Raw genomic sequence first — 13,473 nt, 5'->3', positions numbered from 1 at the left:
TTGCAGAAGCTGTGGCCACACCTCAGATCCCTCCATGCATAGTGTATGTGGGGAGAAGGAGGCTGCAGCAAGTGGCCTGTCTGTGGTTGGGCAGGGGGTGGCCGAAGAGAAGCTGGTGTGGCTGGAGGTTGAAGTGTGGTTTCTCCATCAGCAGGGGCTGCCAGGGCAGGGTAGAGCCAAAGCCCATCCTTCAGAGGGGCCTTAGGGTGGGAGACTGGCAGCCGGCCCAGCTGAACAGCCCTTGTCCTGTTCCCATGCTCTGGTCTGCTGCCTTGTGACCCCCTTGGCAGAGCCCTCCGAGGGAGGGAAATCTTGACCAGGCCTCTGGACCTCGCACGTGTTCTCTGGCTGTACCCTGTGTCGACTGAGTTCAGATGGGGGGGATGCTGTCCCAGCTCCTTGAGGCACATTGCTATGCTGTGACCCACCTACTCCGTGGCTTCCTTCTGTTTACGGTAATTAATTGCACTTTGGGGGCTACTGCACTGATCTGTGCATTCCTTAAAAGAGCAAATTTCACAGTTTGTATTTATCATTTAAATGCCTGTTCTGACTCAGTCCGTCAGTCAGCAGATGGCTTGGAGTGGCTCATCTGTTTACTCGGGCTTGTTTCTCTTCCTTACTGGCCATTACAACACATCCATCAGTGGAGACTTCTCTAATAATAGCTTCTCTTACCTAGCAGTTTACACTTGGCAAAGATAGTAAATGCGTGTTAGCCCAATGCGTGTTGTTAAGAATACGCGGAGCATCTCTCTGGGCATGGTCTGGCTGGCTCATGCATGCGGGCGGGGATGCCTCGACCCGTGAAGATCAGGCTTTGATGCTCAGATGTGACTTGCTTGGCATGACAGGACTCCAGAGTTGGTTGGCCCTTTTGCTTAGTGTGGCCGTATTGCTTTTGAACCATTTATGTTGGCACCCGATGGCTGAGATGGGGGCTTCTTCGGAGACATCAGTGAGGAGGTGGTCGCTGTGGTCCCCGTGTGCGGACCACAGATAGGTGGCCGAGATTGGAAAGGAATGCACAACTGCAGAAGGCACTGCAGAGGAAGAGTCCGTGGGGCATGGCAAATGATGTGTTGAGACTGAGGGGGACCAGGGGATCACAGCTAAGTGCCTCTGAGGCTTCCCTCCTGGGCTCCAGGCAAGGGGACAGGGAAGTTTGGGTGGAGCAGTGTGCACAAGACGAGATGTGGCATAGAGAGATTTACATGGGCTGGGCATATGGCATGGGATGTGCAAGGTTTCCTTGGAATACTTTCTTGTTTTAGCCTTTTGTAGCTGTGCTGGGCTCAGGCCAGTCCTGCCAGAACTGGGGCCCTTGAGGCTGGGTGGTGCTCTCAACAGTTCACATTCAACCAGTTCATCCCAAACCCAGAGCTGGCAAAGCCTCTCTCTCCTGGTCCGAGGAGGCAGCGTCAGGCCGATACAGAGGGGTGGGGAGCAGATTCCAGGGAGGCTGGCCTGCACTGGCAGCAAGAAGTAAGGGTGTGGTGGGAAGTTGGGGGTTAGAAGCTGCTGGTTCTGGGACCTTGTCTCAGGGACCGAGTATCCGGAGGGGAGCCACGTGGGCATCATTCAGTGTGGCCTGTGGAGACAGGACACAGCCCTGAGGAAGGTCAAGGAAAAGAGCTGCACGAGAGCTCTGCAGGGAGGCTGGGCTGAGTCCTGGGCAGGCAGGCTGCCGTGATGGATGCAACAGGGCTGGGGGGCGTGGCGGGGAGTACGGCGGGAGCTGGGGTGGTGGTGGCTGGAGCGTGTGGGCTCCAGGTGGGGCTCAGGCTGCCCTGCTGAGTCCAGGTCTCCAGGGCAGCACAGGCACCCCTGGAAAGGCAGAGAGCCTCACTGTGGTCAGGCATGCCCAGCACATTCTGGTCCCCGGCACACTCTGGATGTGGAGTGGGGGAGACTGTTTAACACATAGCCTATCCTGCCAGTACGAACTCAGTCTTAGGGCAGGTGTGTGTGTGTGTGTAGGGGGTGGTGATCCCTGTGCTGTCCTCAGCCAGGGGATGGGGAAGGAAGGAGGGAGTGCCAGCCATGCGCCAGCCTCCAATACCCCTGTCATTTTATTCAGTGCTCACAACTGTCCCTGGGATTCCCCCTTTCCTGCCATTCACTGAGGCTGTAAATGCAGATTTATCTGCACGGTGATTTGATTAATTTCTGTCCCCCTGCTTGCCTGCAAGCTCCCTGAGGGTGGGATGTCTGTCTACCCTCTGTTCCATCTCTGATGCCTGCGCGGAGCTCCCTCTGCCCTCGGGAGTTGCTCAGACAGTCTTTGCTGAGTGGATCCCGGAGCCACTTTATATCATCACGTTTCAGACGTCTTCCAAGTGGCCTAAGCCCTTGCGAAGGCTCTGGGAGGAAGTTGGGGCTGCAGTGAGGTGCCCCTCAGCTCCTTGCATATGCACAACCACAGCTTGCTTCTTGCAGCTGCACCCTGGTGTTGGGCTGTATGAGTTCCGTGGCTCCAGAGGGTAACACAGGGCAATGACGCCATGGCTATGCTGGCTCTTCCACGGTCTCCCTCATCAAACACACGCGAGGCCCTGCTCTGAGAAGGCCCTGCAGCCCCGATCCCACCTGTATATGTTGTTGTGTAGTGTTACCACCACGGAAGGACGTTGTAAATATTTTCAGCTGAATGTCTGATTAATGTCTCTCCAAAAAGAATGGCAGAGCTGTAAGGAGAGGGTTTGTTTATCTCTCTTTCACCATGATGGGTATCTAATTCATCCCCAATGTCAATACATCCCAAGGTGCCAATCCAGACAGAGAGGGGAACGGCCTGCAGGGCCAGGTAGCAGCTACCTCTTCCTCCACACAGAGGGCTCCGACCCGGCCCCCCATCTGGCCCTCCAGGCGCCGGCCCCCAGAGTTGGAGGGGGCACTCTGGGGGTTCCCATATCAAAGCCACTGCAAGGAAATTGTTCCCTGGGAGCATGGAGTCTCTCTGCCAGGCTTCTCTTGTGCCTGGGTCCTTGGGTTCTTACCAGTCTAGCCAGCTCTCGCCAGAGGCCCCCTTCTGTCTCCCCTCATGGCCTCCCCTCCACTCCTGCTCAGTCTTCCTTACCCTCTCCTATGTTTGGGGTGGCTCCCACTTCATTCCCTTCAGCCTGTTTCTGCCACCACCCTTGTTGCCCTGGGGAGTCGCTCCGATATCTCTGTCCCAAGAGCCTGGCGGAGCTCTCCGTCCTTCCCTCCTCCCCACTGCTCACCACCACCCTGGCCACCACAGCATCTTCCTTTGCATCTCCAGGCAGCCTGCATCTCCTATGCTCCCTGTTGGGATGGGCCCACTCCATTCCCCACATGCAGAAGAACCGCCTGCATTCCCTTGAATTTCTGTCTCCTTCTCATGGGCTCGGCCAGGATAGGGTGCCAAGTGTGACTTTGCTTCTTGTCCCTCCCTGGACTAGACTCCTCTGATTGGCTGTTGTATCCTCAACGTGTTACTCCTTGGTCTTTACAACAAGGCAAGGAAGAAGGTAGAGGAGATATCATTAGATCTATAATACTGTTGAGTCTTACAGATATCTTATGGGCGTCTTACAGATAGCACCATTAGGGTTTTTGCATAGCTGAGGAAACTGAAGCTTGGAGTGATTAAGTGATGATGATGATGATGATGATGATGATGATGATAATAGCATATTTGCAGTGCTTTATCTCCTCCTCCCCCAGTCCTGTGTACTAGCTCCATTCTGCAGATGAGGAAAAAGGGAGGGAGAGATGAGGGGGTGCAGGGAGACGGAGGGAGGGAGAGAGAGAGAGAGAGAGAGCAAGGAGGGAGGGAGAGGATGGGACAGAGAGAAAGAGAGTGGTGGAGGTAGGACCCGGACCCAGTCTGCAGCACCCTCTTTCCCCCTCTGTGCGTGGCCTTCCCAGCAGCATTCCTCCCTCCCATGGGCGGTGAGGACTGGCTCCCAGAGGGCAGAGGCCAGGCGGTGGGAGGAGGTTCCAGAGTTGCATCCCCTGTAGGCATCAGATCTGACAGCAACACATGCACCTCCAGCTGGTTGGTCCCCACGCCACTGTTTGAGAGCAGAAGTGATGGTAAATATTTAATTGTGCTTCCACCATAACTTTCTGCCAGGGCTCTCAATATGCTTTATAAATGCAAATGAGTGCTCTTTTCCTCTCCAGGGAGATGTAAACCTCCTCAAATCACTTTTATTCAGCCCCCACCAGAATGTAATGCCATAATCAGGAGCTCTCTGTGCCAGAAAAGAAACTCCCCTTAATCATATCGAGTGGACGGTTTATGGTTTTGTGGTCTTCTGTCTCCACAGCAGGCAGGATGCAGAGAAATGGATTCCGCTTGCTGCAGCTTCTGTCCAGTAGGGTGGATGGAAAACATTATTTAGAAACAGTTTCAATTATAGCCCTGGAGCAGGTGACTGTGAATATAATGAAGTCTTAGATTATATTAATGGGGTTAACAGGACGAACTAGTCCTTGGAAGGTTTAGAAATGAAGGCGAATTCTTATTTTTGATTCTGGACTCTATTTCGCTTGCTACCTGCTTCCTCTGTCTCTTCACCACTACATCAACTTGGTCCCGAGGTTAAGGCGGCGTGATGCATTATTCTGGGGGCTTTTGTGGCTTCTTGGATTTATGAGCAAGGCCCCCACCCTGACCCCAGGGCTCCAGGAGAGCCCCTGGAAGTCCAGATGTGCCTGGTGGGTGGCACCCTGGGGTTTGGAGTTGTGGCGTCAGGGTGGAAGGCTGTGTGACTTTGCAGAAAGCACTGCACCTTTCTGTGCCCTGGTCCCTGACTCTGTCAAATGGGTTCGCTGGCTCCTGTTCCCGACCCACCTGGCCGAGGCATTTTAATCATGGATATGAATTTCTATAGAGCCTCAAGGAGTGTCTTCAGAGAAGCGTGTTATGTAAATTCGGTGTGTCATTATGATCATTACTAGTGCGGTGGAGTGGAGATGAGGGGGAGAGGGAGGGTTGCTCCAGGAAGGGCCCGGCCTCTCCAGCTGTCAGAAGAATCAGAGGAGAAAACAAACTGGAGAAGTCTGTTCCAGTGCCTGCCTGCCTTCAGATAGGCGCAGGGTAGGACTCTCAGCCCAAACCCAAACTCGAACGGGCAAGAAAATACAGCTTGCTGTATTTCCTTTACTCCCCTCAATTTGCCTTTTAGAGCCCCGGTGCCCCCCCCCCCCCGGGAGTGGCAGAAATGTCACCGAGGTTATAGGCAGGCTGTGTCGTGCCAACTTGTGGAGGAAGCTGCCTCCCTGGCCCTGTTAGCTTCTGTCCACACTGGCACCCATTGAGACACCCCACACCCCATCCAACCCTTGCTTATAGCCCATGCAGGGCACCTCTGGGTGGTTCTGGGTCCCCTTCATTAGCCCCGATGGGACCTAAGGCTCCCTCTGCTCCGTCCAAGCCATGTCAGCCTGGTGGGGTGGCTCGTTGCCGCGTCCCATGCTGGCATGCTGGATGTGCAAGGCCCTGTCACCTCGACAGACTCCCACTATCCCTTCTCTGGGGTGGGGCACTAGGAGACGAGAGCATAGCGAACCTGTTTTCTCAACACGGCTCCTCATTTATCACTTCGATTTTCATTCCCTCTGCCCTGCCCGTAGCGTGGCTTTCTTCCCAAACCTTTGGTTTATGCCAGGAGTCCTGTTTCCTAAGGGTCCCACAATTTTATAACTGTGCATTCTGCTGCATTCACGTCTCCTGTCTCCTGCCTGAAGCAGCGAACACAGAATAGGGGTGTTCAGGAGAAAATGGAAACAGGAGGGAAAAGCCAAAACGATGTATGTATATTTCCCCCTCCTGTGTTTGTTGAGCACCTGGTTCCTTTGATACATGCCCTGGGAGATCCAGCTGGATAAGACACCTCTGCCAGCCTAAACAGCACCATTGTGTGAATTTAAAAAGGTGCCCCTCTGGAACAACTGGATATCCATGTGACAAAAACAATTGTACATTTGATTCGTACCTCCCACCTTACGCAAAAATGAACTCAAAATAGATCCCAGACCTACGTGGGAGAAAAATCTTCGTGACCTTGGGTTAGGCAAAGATTTCTCAGTATGACACCAGACCATAAAAGAAGAAATTGAAAAAGTGGACTTCATCAAAATTTAAAATTTCTGCTTTTTGAAACACACTGTTAACAATAAAAGAAAAACAAGCTGCAGAGTGGGAAAAAATATTTGCAAAGCATATATCTGATAAAGGACTAGCATCCAGAATACATAAAGAACTCTCCAAACTCAATAATAAGAAATTTGAAACTTGTAAAATCTTGAACACACTGCACCACATAGGACATGCAGATGGCAAGTAAGCATGGGAAAAGATGTTTAACATCACTCATCAGTAAGGAAATGAAAAACCACAATGAGATACTACCACATACCTGTGAAGATGGCCTAAATGAGAAGTGACCGAGCACACGAAGTTGGTGAGGATGTGGAGGGCCTGGAGTGTTCATGCACTCTCGTGGATAGCCCCAAACTGGGAGCCACAGATGAATGTGGGGACACACTGTAGTGTGTCCATACAATGGAATTCTACTCAGCAATAAAACAAGATGACAGTGGTTAGTAGTAGACTGAAGAGAAAAAAAAGAAAAAAGAATGAGGTGCCTCATCCTTGGGATGCTTTACAGCTATCTACCAGAAAGCTGTTCTCATGAAGAGCAAGTCCGTGGTCACTACGTGCCTGGTGATCTTGGTGTATGAACTGTAGCTACTGTCACGGCCCCCAGGAGCTCACTGCTGACTCAGGGTGCTCTTTCCCTTACTGGCCTGGGGGATCAATAACCAGGAAGCAGGCCACAGGGACCTGGGATTTTGTGCATTTGTGTGAGCCCCAGCTGAGTCTTGGAGGAAGGGATGGCATGGATCTGGGCCCAGTGGCAAAGGGACCTGTAGGGAGGCTGAGTCTTGGGAGAGTGGTTGGGGCCAGGGGAGTTGATGGGACACCACCCATAGGTGTCAGCGTGGATGCCTGAAAGGGAGGCAGGAGACAGGGGTGGGGAGAAGTAGCGGCAGTCCGATGAGGCTGGAGAGGGACCCCAGTGGGCAGGAAGAGGGCAGAAAGACATGGCCCAGGAAGACCAAGGAATGAATTAAATTTGGTCCTGGGTTGGCATGGCCCTGGAAGAGCCTCTCGAAGAGTACACTGGGAAGAAGCCATGTCTGGGGGTAAAGTGGATGGGCAGGTGATTGCATCCCATGCAGGCGGCTTTCAGGCTTTCAGGGAGAGAACAATGGCTGCAGCATCAGGACACCTGAGTTCTGAGCCGTGGCATCCTGATGAACCTCTTCCTCTCTCTGAGTCTCAGTCTTCACAAAGGGGCCCAAGGCTCCTAACATTGACATTTATAGTCATAAGTAACCTCGTAAGCATAAGGACCACTGTCTAGCATTCCTTCTGACTCACCAGATTTTCTCTTTTGACCCACAGAAACTTTAATGGACACCAGGACAGCTACCGCAGAGCTGGGCTGGACAGCCAATCCTGCATCAGGGGTGAGTGTCAACCATCCATCCTTCAATCCTGCTGTGCAGCCCCGGGCCTGTAGGATGGCTGGGGGAGCAGAGACTGCCTAGAGCAGGACCTTTCGGGAGGTGGAATATAGGTGGGAATGGCTGTGTCCCCTGCCCATCCACAGAGAGGTAGCATCAGGGGTCTCAGACCTGAGCTGCTCCCTGGTGTGGTGATGCAGGCCATCTCCTGACACAGTCCTTCAGGGAGCTGGCCCCCAGGTGACGAGGGCTGTACCTGTGTGGGGACAGGGGCGGTGGCTGCCAAGAGCTGGGCACTCAGGCCAGTGGTACTGGCCCAGGTCAGAAATCTGTGATGCCCACAGGGCTGCCAAGACACAAGGACTTCAGAAAGAGCTGGAGGTCCCAAGGGCTGAGGCTTCCTTTCACCTGGAGCTTGCCTTAGAGAGATATTCTTTTTTTTTTTTTTTTTTTTATTTGAGAGCGAGAATGAGAGACAGCATGAGAGGGAGGAGGGTCAGAGAGAGAAGCAGGCTCCCTGCCGAGCAGGGAGCCCGATGCGGGACTCGATCCCGGGACTCCAGGATCATGACCTGAGCCGAAGGCAGTCGCTTAACCAACTGAGCCACCCAGGCGCCCCTTAGAGAGATATTCTTGATTCATTTGTTCAGTAGTCGTGCCCCTGGCCAGACCCTGTTAGCTGTAAGAATGGACCAGCTCCGAGGATCTCATGGCCTCCCATGGGTGTGGGGACCACCATATTCATGAATAGGCTAAAGTACATCTCTTCTCTGTGGCAGTGGAGAGATCAACAGGCAAGTATGGCCCAGAGCTGGGAGTGAGGAACTTAGGAGGGACACATGAGCCTTTGCAGAGAAGGTGCATGCTAATTGGGGTTTACAGAATGTGTAGGGGTTTGACAGGTGGTGAATGGGGAGTCTGCAAAGACATTCCAAGTAGGAGCCATAGTCAATTGGAGGGATAGGGTCATGAAAAGACATGAGAGAGGGGAACCTGTGTTTCTGGAACGTGGCAGGGTATGGACGGTGCTGTGGTGGGGCTGGGGTGTGGGTTGGAATGGGGCATGGTGGCAGAGGACTGTGCCTGCCATGCTGAGGCAGCCTTGTCGATTCTATCCTGCAGGTAATGGACAGATCCCAGGCGGAGAATTACAGAGCCACACTTGCTGATAGGATTGCAGGGAACAGTTGAGAGAAAGCATTTAGGAGCCTCTTTCAGCTGTCTTGGGTGGGTGGGAAGAGTGGGATGAAAGCAGGGCCACTGGAACAAAGCAAAAGCGAGAGCATTGACAGCATTTGGCAACGGGTGGGCTGCAGGGGGACGGAGCGGGAGACGGAGGAGGGGAGATGACGTTCCGAAGCCTGGCCTGGGTGACTGGCTCACTGCAGGGCTTAATCACCAAGGGAGCAGGCAGGGGAGTGAGCGGACTCTTCATCCCAGCGAGGGGGCTGCGTAAGCTGGGGTGGGGCGGCCCACGCCTCCTCTCTGCTTGCCTGCCTTTGGTGGCCTCTAGCCCAGAGCCTGTCTACACCCTGTGGTGCCCATCACAAGGCACAAGGACTGTTGCCCACTTGTGCCGTAGGGACAGTTCTCAATGGGCCACTAGGGTCCCAACAGGCTGTGCATACTCCCCGGCTCTCACCGTACCCCCTTCCGCCCACAACACTTACAGAATGCCCCCACCGCCAGGAACTAGCGTCCTGTCTTGGGGCAAGAAGGCAAGGATTAGGATGGGTTGGCATTTTCCAAAGCAGGGCTCAGGGCAAGGGCCAATCCTCTCCACACTGCCCAAGTCCCTGTCCTGCTGGGAGCACCGTGGGCTGCTAGGGAGCCTTTCCCACTTCTACGAGGGACTTCATGCAAAGCCAATGAGGCAGCCACTTTTCAGGCTGCTGGATATTAAGAACTTGCCACTCTTTTCACAAATTACATTATTGTTTGAAGGCCCATGTTTTCACAAGGCATCGACATGATTTATGGTTAATTTTCCCCTTGATTTTTGTGTACACCACCTGTCTTCTTTAAACTTCTGCTCTCCTTTCCCAAGGAAGACTGTCCTTTAGGAAAACACCCAAAGTCAAGTGGTGCCCTTTAGAGACAGCAGCTGGCTGGGCTGCTCTGTGCTTGCCCTCCCACTGGTTAGCAGCCAAGCTCAGCTGTCTTTCCCCGTGCTTTTCTCTGGAGAACATATAGCCAGGTAGCTCTTCTCTTGGTGCCCTGAGCAGTTTCAGAGCCTGGCTGGTTTCTAGTGAGTGGTGGGAGTGTCAGCCTGGCCCTCAGCCGGGGTCAAGTGGGAGGAACAAGGACTATGCTTCCATCTCAAATCCTCTCCCCATCTCCCTCTGTTCTCATCCTAGACAGTTGCTCCCAATTCTCCGAACACCCTAGTGGCTCCCAACTGTGTGTCCCTAGCCTATCTTGCATTGGATGCTCATGGGCATGTCGATCTAAGCCTGGCCTGAGCAGAATTCATCCCCCTGTCCTTCTCCCACCACGTTCTAAAGGCCAAACACTGGAGCGATTCTTCTTTGTCATTTCCAGGCCCATCTGCAGGGACACCCTCTCTGCATCCCCTACCATGCTAGGTCCCCATCCCAGCTCTACCGAGGGCCAGGGAGCTTTCCTCAATAGCACTGTGCACAGTTGCAAATTTTGCATCTTTATATGTTGGTGTTGGATTAATGTCTACCCCCCCCCATTTCTATCACCCCTTTGGTCATACCGTAACCTCCAAGGTAGCTGGGATTCTGCCTCTTTGTTCACCACTGGAAACTGACACCTGGTTCACCACCTGACTCGGCTACTTGTTGAAAGCTTCTGACCTGGGCAAGTGGGTGGATGATGGTGCCAGTCTCGGCGATGGGGGACACAGGAGGGGCAGCAAGCCTGGGCAGGAAGAGGCTGAATTCAGCATGGGACCTGGGGAGTTTGAAGGGCACCCACGGGTCAGGCTGTGCCGGCACTTGACTTGTGGGCAGTGGAATCAGAAGGCAGGCAGCCTCACGTCAATGGAGGGGAGCCCGGGGCATGGCTGCAGTCTCCCAGGGAGTGTCTGGAGGGAGGAGAGGTGACAGATCTGGATGGGTAACCTGCCTTGAAATGCTGAATACAGAAAGAGGAGCCTGGAAAGGGGACTGAGAAGGTCTGGCTCAGGAGACAGAACACCAAGAGCTGGTCCTTCTACGGAAGCCAGCAGTGTGTCAAGGAGGAAGGGGGGCCAGAAGTGGCAACTGCTCCTGAGGGTGGCATGGGCTCAGTTACAAGGCCCCTGCTGGTGACCTGTGTGGAGGGTTTCGCAGGGGACAGGAGTCGAAGCCAGAAGGCAAGAGTTGAAGGTCAGTGGGGCAGTAAGTCAATGGAGACAGTGCTTTGTGAAGGGGAAGGAAGACCAAACGTGGGGATGGAAGGAACGGGGCTGTGGGCACATTGGCCTTTCAGGGAAAGGGACTCCTTTTCCGTGGAAATGGCAGGACAGAGATAAAGACCTTACAGAGAGATGCGGGTTTGGTGACAGAAGCCATAAAACAGAAAATTCTTTCAATGTTCTATCTTCTCACTGGGGTTGGAGGCCGGGTTCAGACAGCGAGGGTGGGGGGCCTTGGGCAGCAGGTTTGAGGAGGGTGGGGCAGATTTGAAGGAACCGCTGCTGTCGGAGAGCTGGGGGGAGGCTGGCGTGTTTAGAAGGAGTGTGGCCAGGCCATGGTGGCAGGCCATGCGTTTGTGACGCCCCAGTCAACAGGCCCCCTTCAGCTGCTGACCGTACAAGAGGTCGTGTGCTGGTGGGATCATCCTGAGGTATGGGGGTGCAAGAACAGTGGGCTGGAGGAGTAAGGAGCTGAGGACATCAGCCAGAGGAGGTTGGCGTCTTATATCATGTGGGCTCTGTGTGGGTGGGCAGTCCAATTCCTTCCCACAACTTGCAGTTCTCAAGCACAGCCGTGAAGGCACCCAGCGAGCTCCATAAAAGGAAGGGTCCCATGGGCTCTCCCTGGGGAGCCTCCCTCACAGGCCATGCACAGTGGATAGGGTTCATTGTAATGTCAGTTGGGCCCCCTGGCAGAATGATGCTTCTTCTGGTCAAGGCCAACTCAGTTCTCTGGGGAACGCCCAGGCTACCGGAACACAGAGCCCACACATTGATTTCAGCTTATATTGCTGGCAAGTGGATTGTACTATTCCATGTCAGAAACAGAAAGTATTTGTGCCCAAATGCAAAATGTTTCTTTCTGATCTAATTGCACCTTTAATTCAAAGCCTTTAGGTTTAACCTGAATCAGAGGCCACCTGGTGAGCAGAGGGAGAAAGTAACACTTATAAAGTCACAAATGCCAGGGAGGAGCTCAGCTCCCAGCAAAGGGTATCCCGGGGACCCTCACTGGTGACACGGGTGACCCCTCCCTCGGGCTGGCTTCATTTATTTCTCCCATGTCCTTGCTTCCAGCCCTGCTACAAAATGTTCCCTGACCTTCACAGTTCAGGGCCTCTGGGCAGTGGGGGAGTTCAGGGAGGCCCCACAATAAACACTCAGTAAGTCCCCCCTCCCTCCCTGCATCACTCTCTGTCTCTCAGGTGTCAGCTCTGTTCTCATCCCCTTGGGGAGCCCTCCTGGACGCTCCTCTCCACCAGGACTCAGTAAGGTGCCCTCTTCCTAAAGCCCAGAGGGCTTGGTGTTGACTTCTGACATACTGTCCTCCGCTTCTGACATACTGTCCTCTGCTCTGTTGATGTGTGGTTTCCCCCATGGGCCAGAGGATGGAGCAGCTTTATCTCTGTACCCCTGGTGGCCAGCACTGGCCCAGCAGCGGGTAGGCTCCAGGACATAGACTCCAATAAATGTTTATTGGCCCAATAATGAGGACCATTCTTAATACTTCTTGCATCTCCAACCCAGGGTTCTGAACTTAGAAGATGTTCAATTTAGGTTTATTGTAGCCCAATAAAGTGTTTGTTTTAGGCCTCTCAACACCCGATTGGTTGTCAGTATCTTTTTTTTTTTTAATTTTTAAAAGATTTTATTTATTTATTTGAGAGAGAGAGAGCACAAGCCAGGGGGAGAGGCAGAGGGAGAAGCAGGCTCCCCCGCGGGGCAGGGAGCCCAACGCAGGGCTCAATCCTAGGACCCTGAGATCATGACCTGAGCCGAAGGCAGACGCTTAACTGACGGAGCCACCCAGACGCCCCTGTCAGTATCTTTTTAAAGAGTTTACCTGGTGATGGAAATGGTGCCAGGTTTCCTTAGGTGATGATAAAGGAGACCAGGATATCTACCAGAAGGGGCCAGTTGTTCTCAGATGCTGGGAGGTAGGCTAGAAAAGCAAGGCCAGGTCCCTCTGAAAGGAAGGCTTATTCGACTTGCTTATTGGGAATCCAGCCCTAGAGTTCTTTTACTTTCCAAGAGTTTTGCCAGGGCTCCCTGGTTCTGTGCACCTGGGCCGCCGGTGGCCTCTGTGTTTATGGGACATGCGGCCTGAGTGTGAACATCTACCGGAGTTATCTTCAAAGTGCACTCCATGGGCTTCCAGACTCCAACTCCATCTGCACTGCCCTCGGGAACCACCTTCGTGGCCTGTGACATACTCTGTTCACTACTTTAATATTGGCAACTCTTTATCATGGGAAGTGGAATTTGATGGAGGAAAAATGGAAAAAGGAGTCCAGAGCCAACCCTGATGAGCCTTCAGGATGAGCTAGCTGGCTGTGTGTGCCTTTATATATATGTGTATGTATGTGTGTATATTTGTGTGTATATATATGTATATGTGTGCATGTGTATATATATGTGTGCACATGTGTCTGTATATATGTATGTGTGTGTATGTTTATATGTGTATATGTGTATGTGTGTGTATGTGTGCACATGTGTATATATATGTGTATATGTGAGTATATGTGCATCTGTATATATGTGTGTATATGTGTGTCTTTGTGTGTACGTGTGCGTGTATGTGTGTATGTTTATATGTGTGT

The 13,473-nt window shown here is 53.0% G+C and overlaps 1 protein-coding gene across 1 annotated transcript in view; it reads left to right on the top strand.

Moving 5' to 3' along the window:
- The window catches only part of EPHB1 (EPH receptor B1), a 416,084-nt gene that overhangs the window by 125,552 nt on the left and 277,059 nt on the right, over nt 1-13,473 (top strand). Inside the window, exon 2 of the mRNA XM_044915538.1 lies at nt 7,445-7,509. Within this exon, the coding sequence (XP_044771473.1) occupies nt 7,445-7,509 (65 nt within the window). The remainder of the gene's footprint in view (nt 1-7,444; nt 7,510-13,473) is intronic.

Source organism: Neomonachus schauinslandi, chromosome 1 (assembly GCF_002201575.2).
Source record: "Neomonachus schauinslandi chromosome 1, ASM220157v2, whole genome shotgun sequence".
Taxonomy (NCBI): domain Eukaryota; kingdom Metazoa; phylum Chordata; class Mammalia; order Carnivora; family Phocidae; genus Neomonachus; species Neomonachus schauinslandi.
This window is presented reverse-complemented; position numbering and strand designations above follow the sequence as displayed.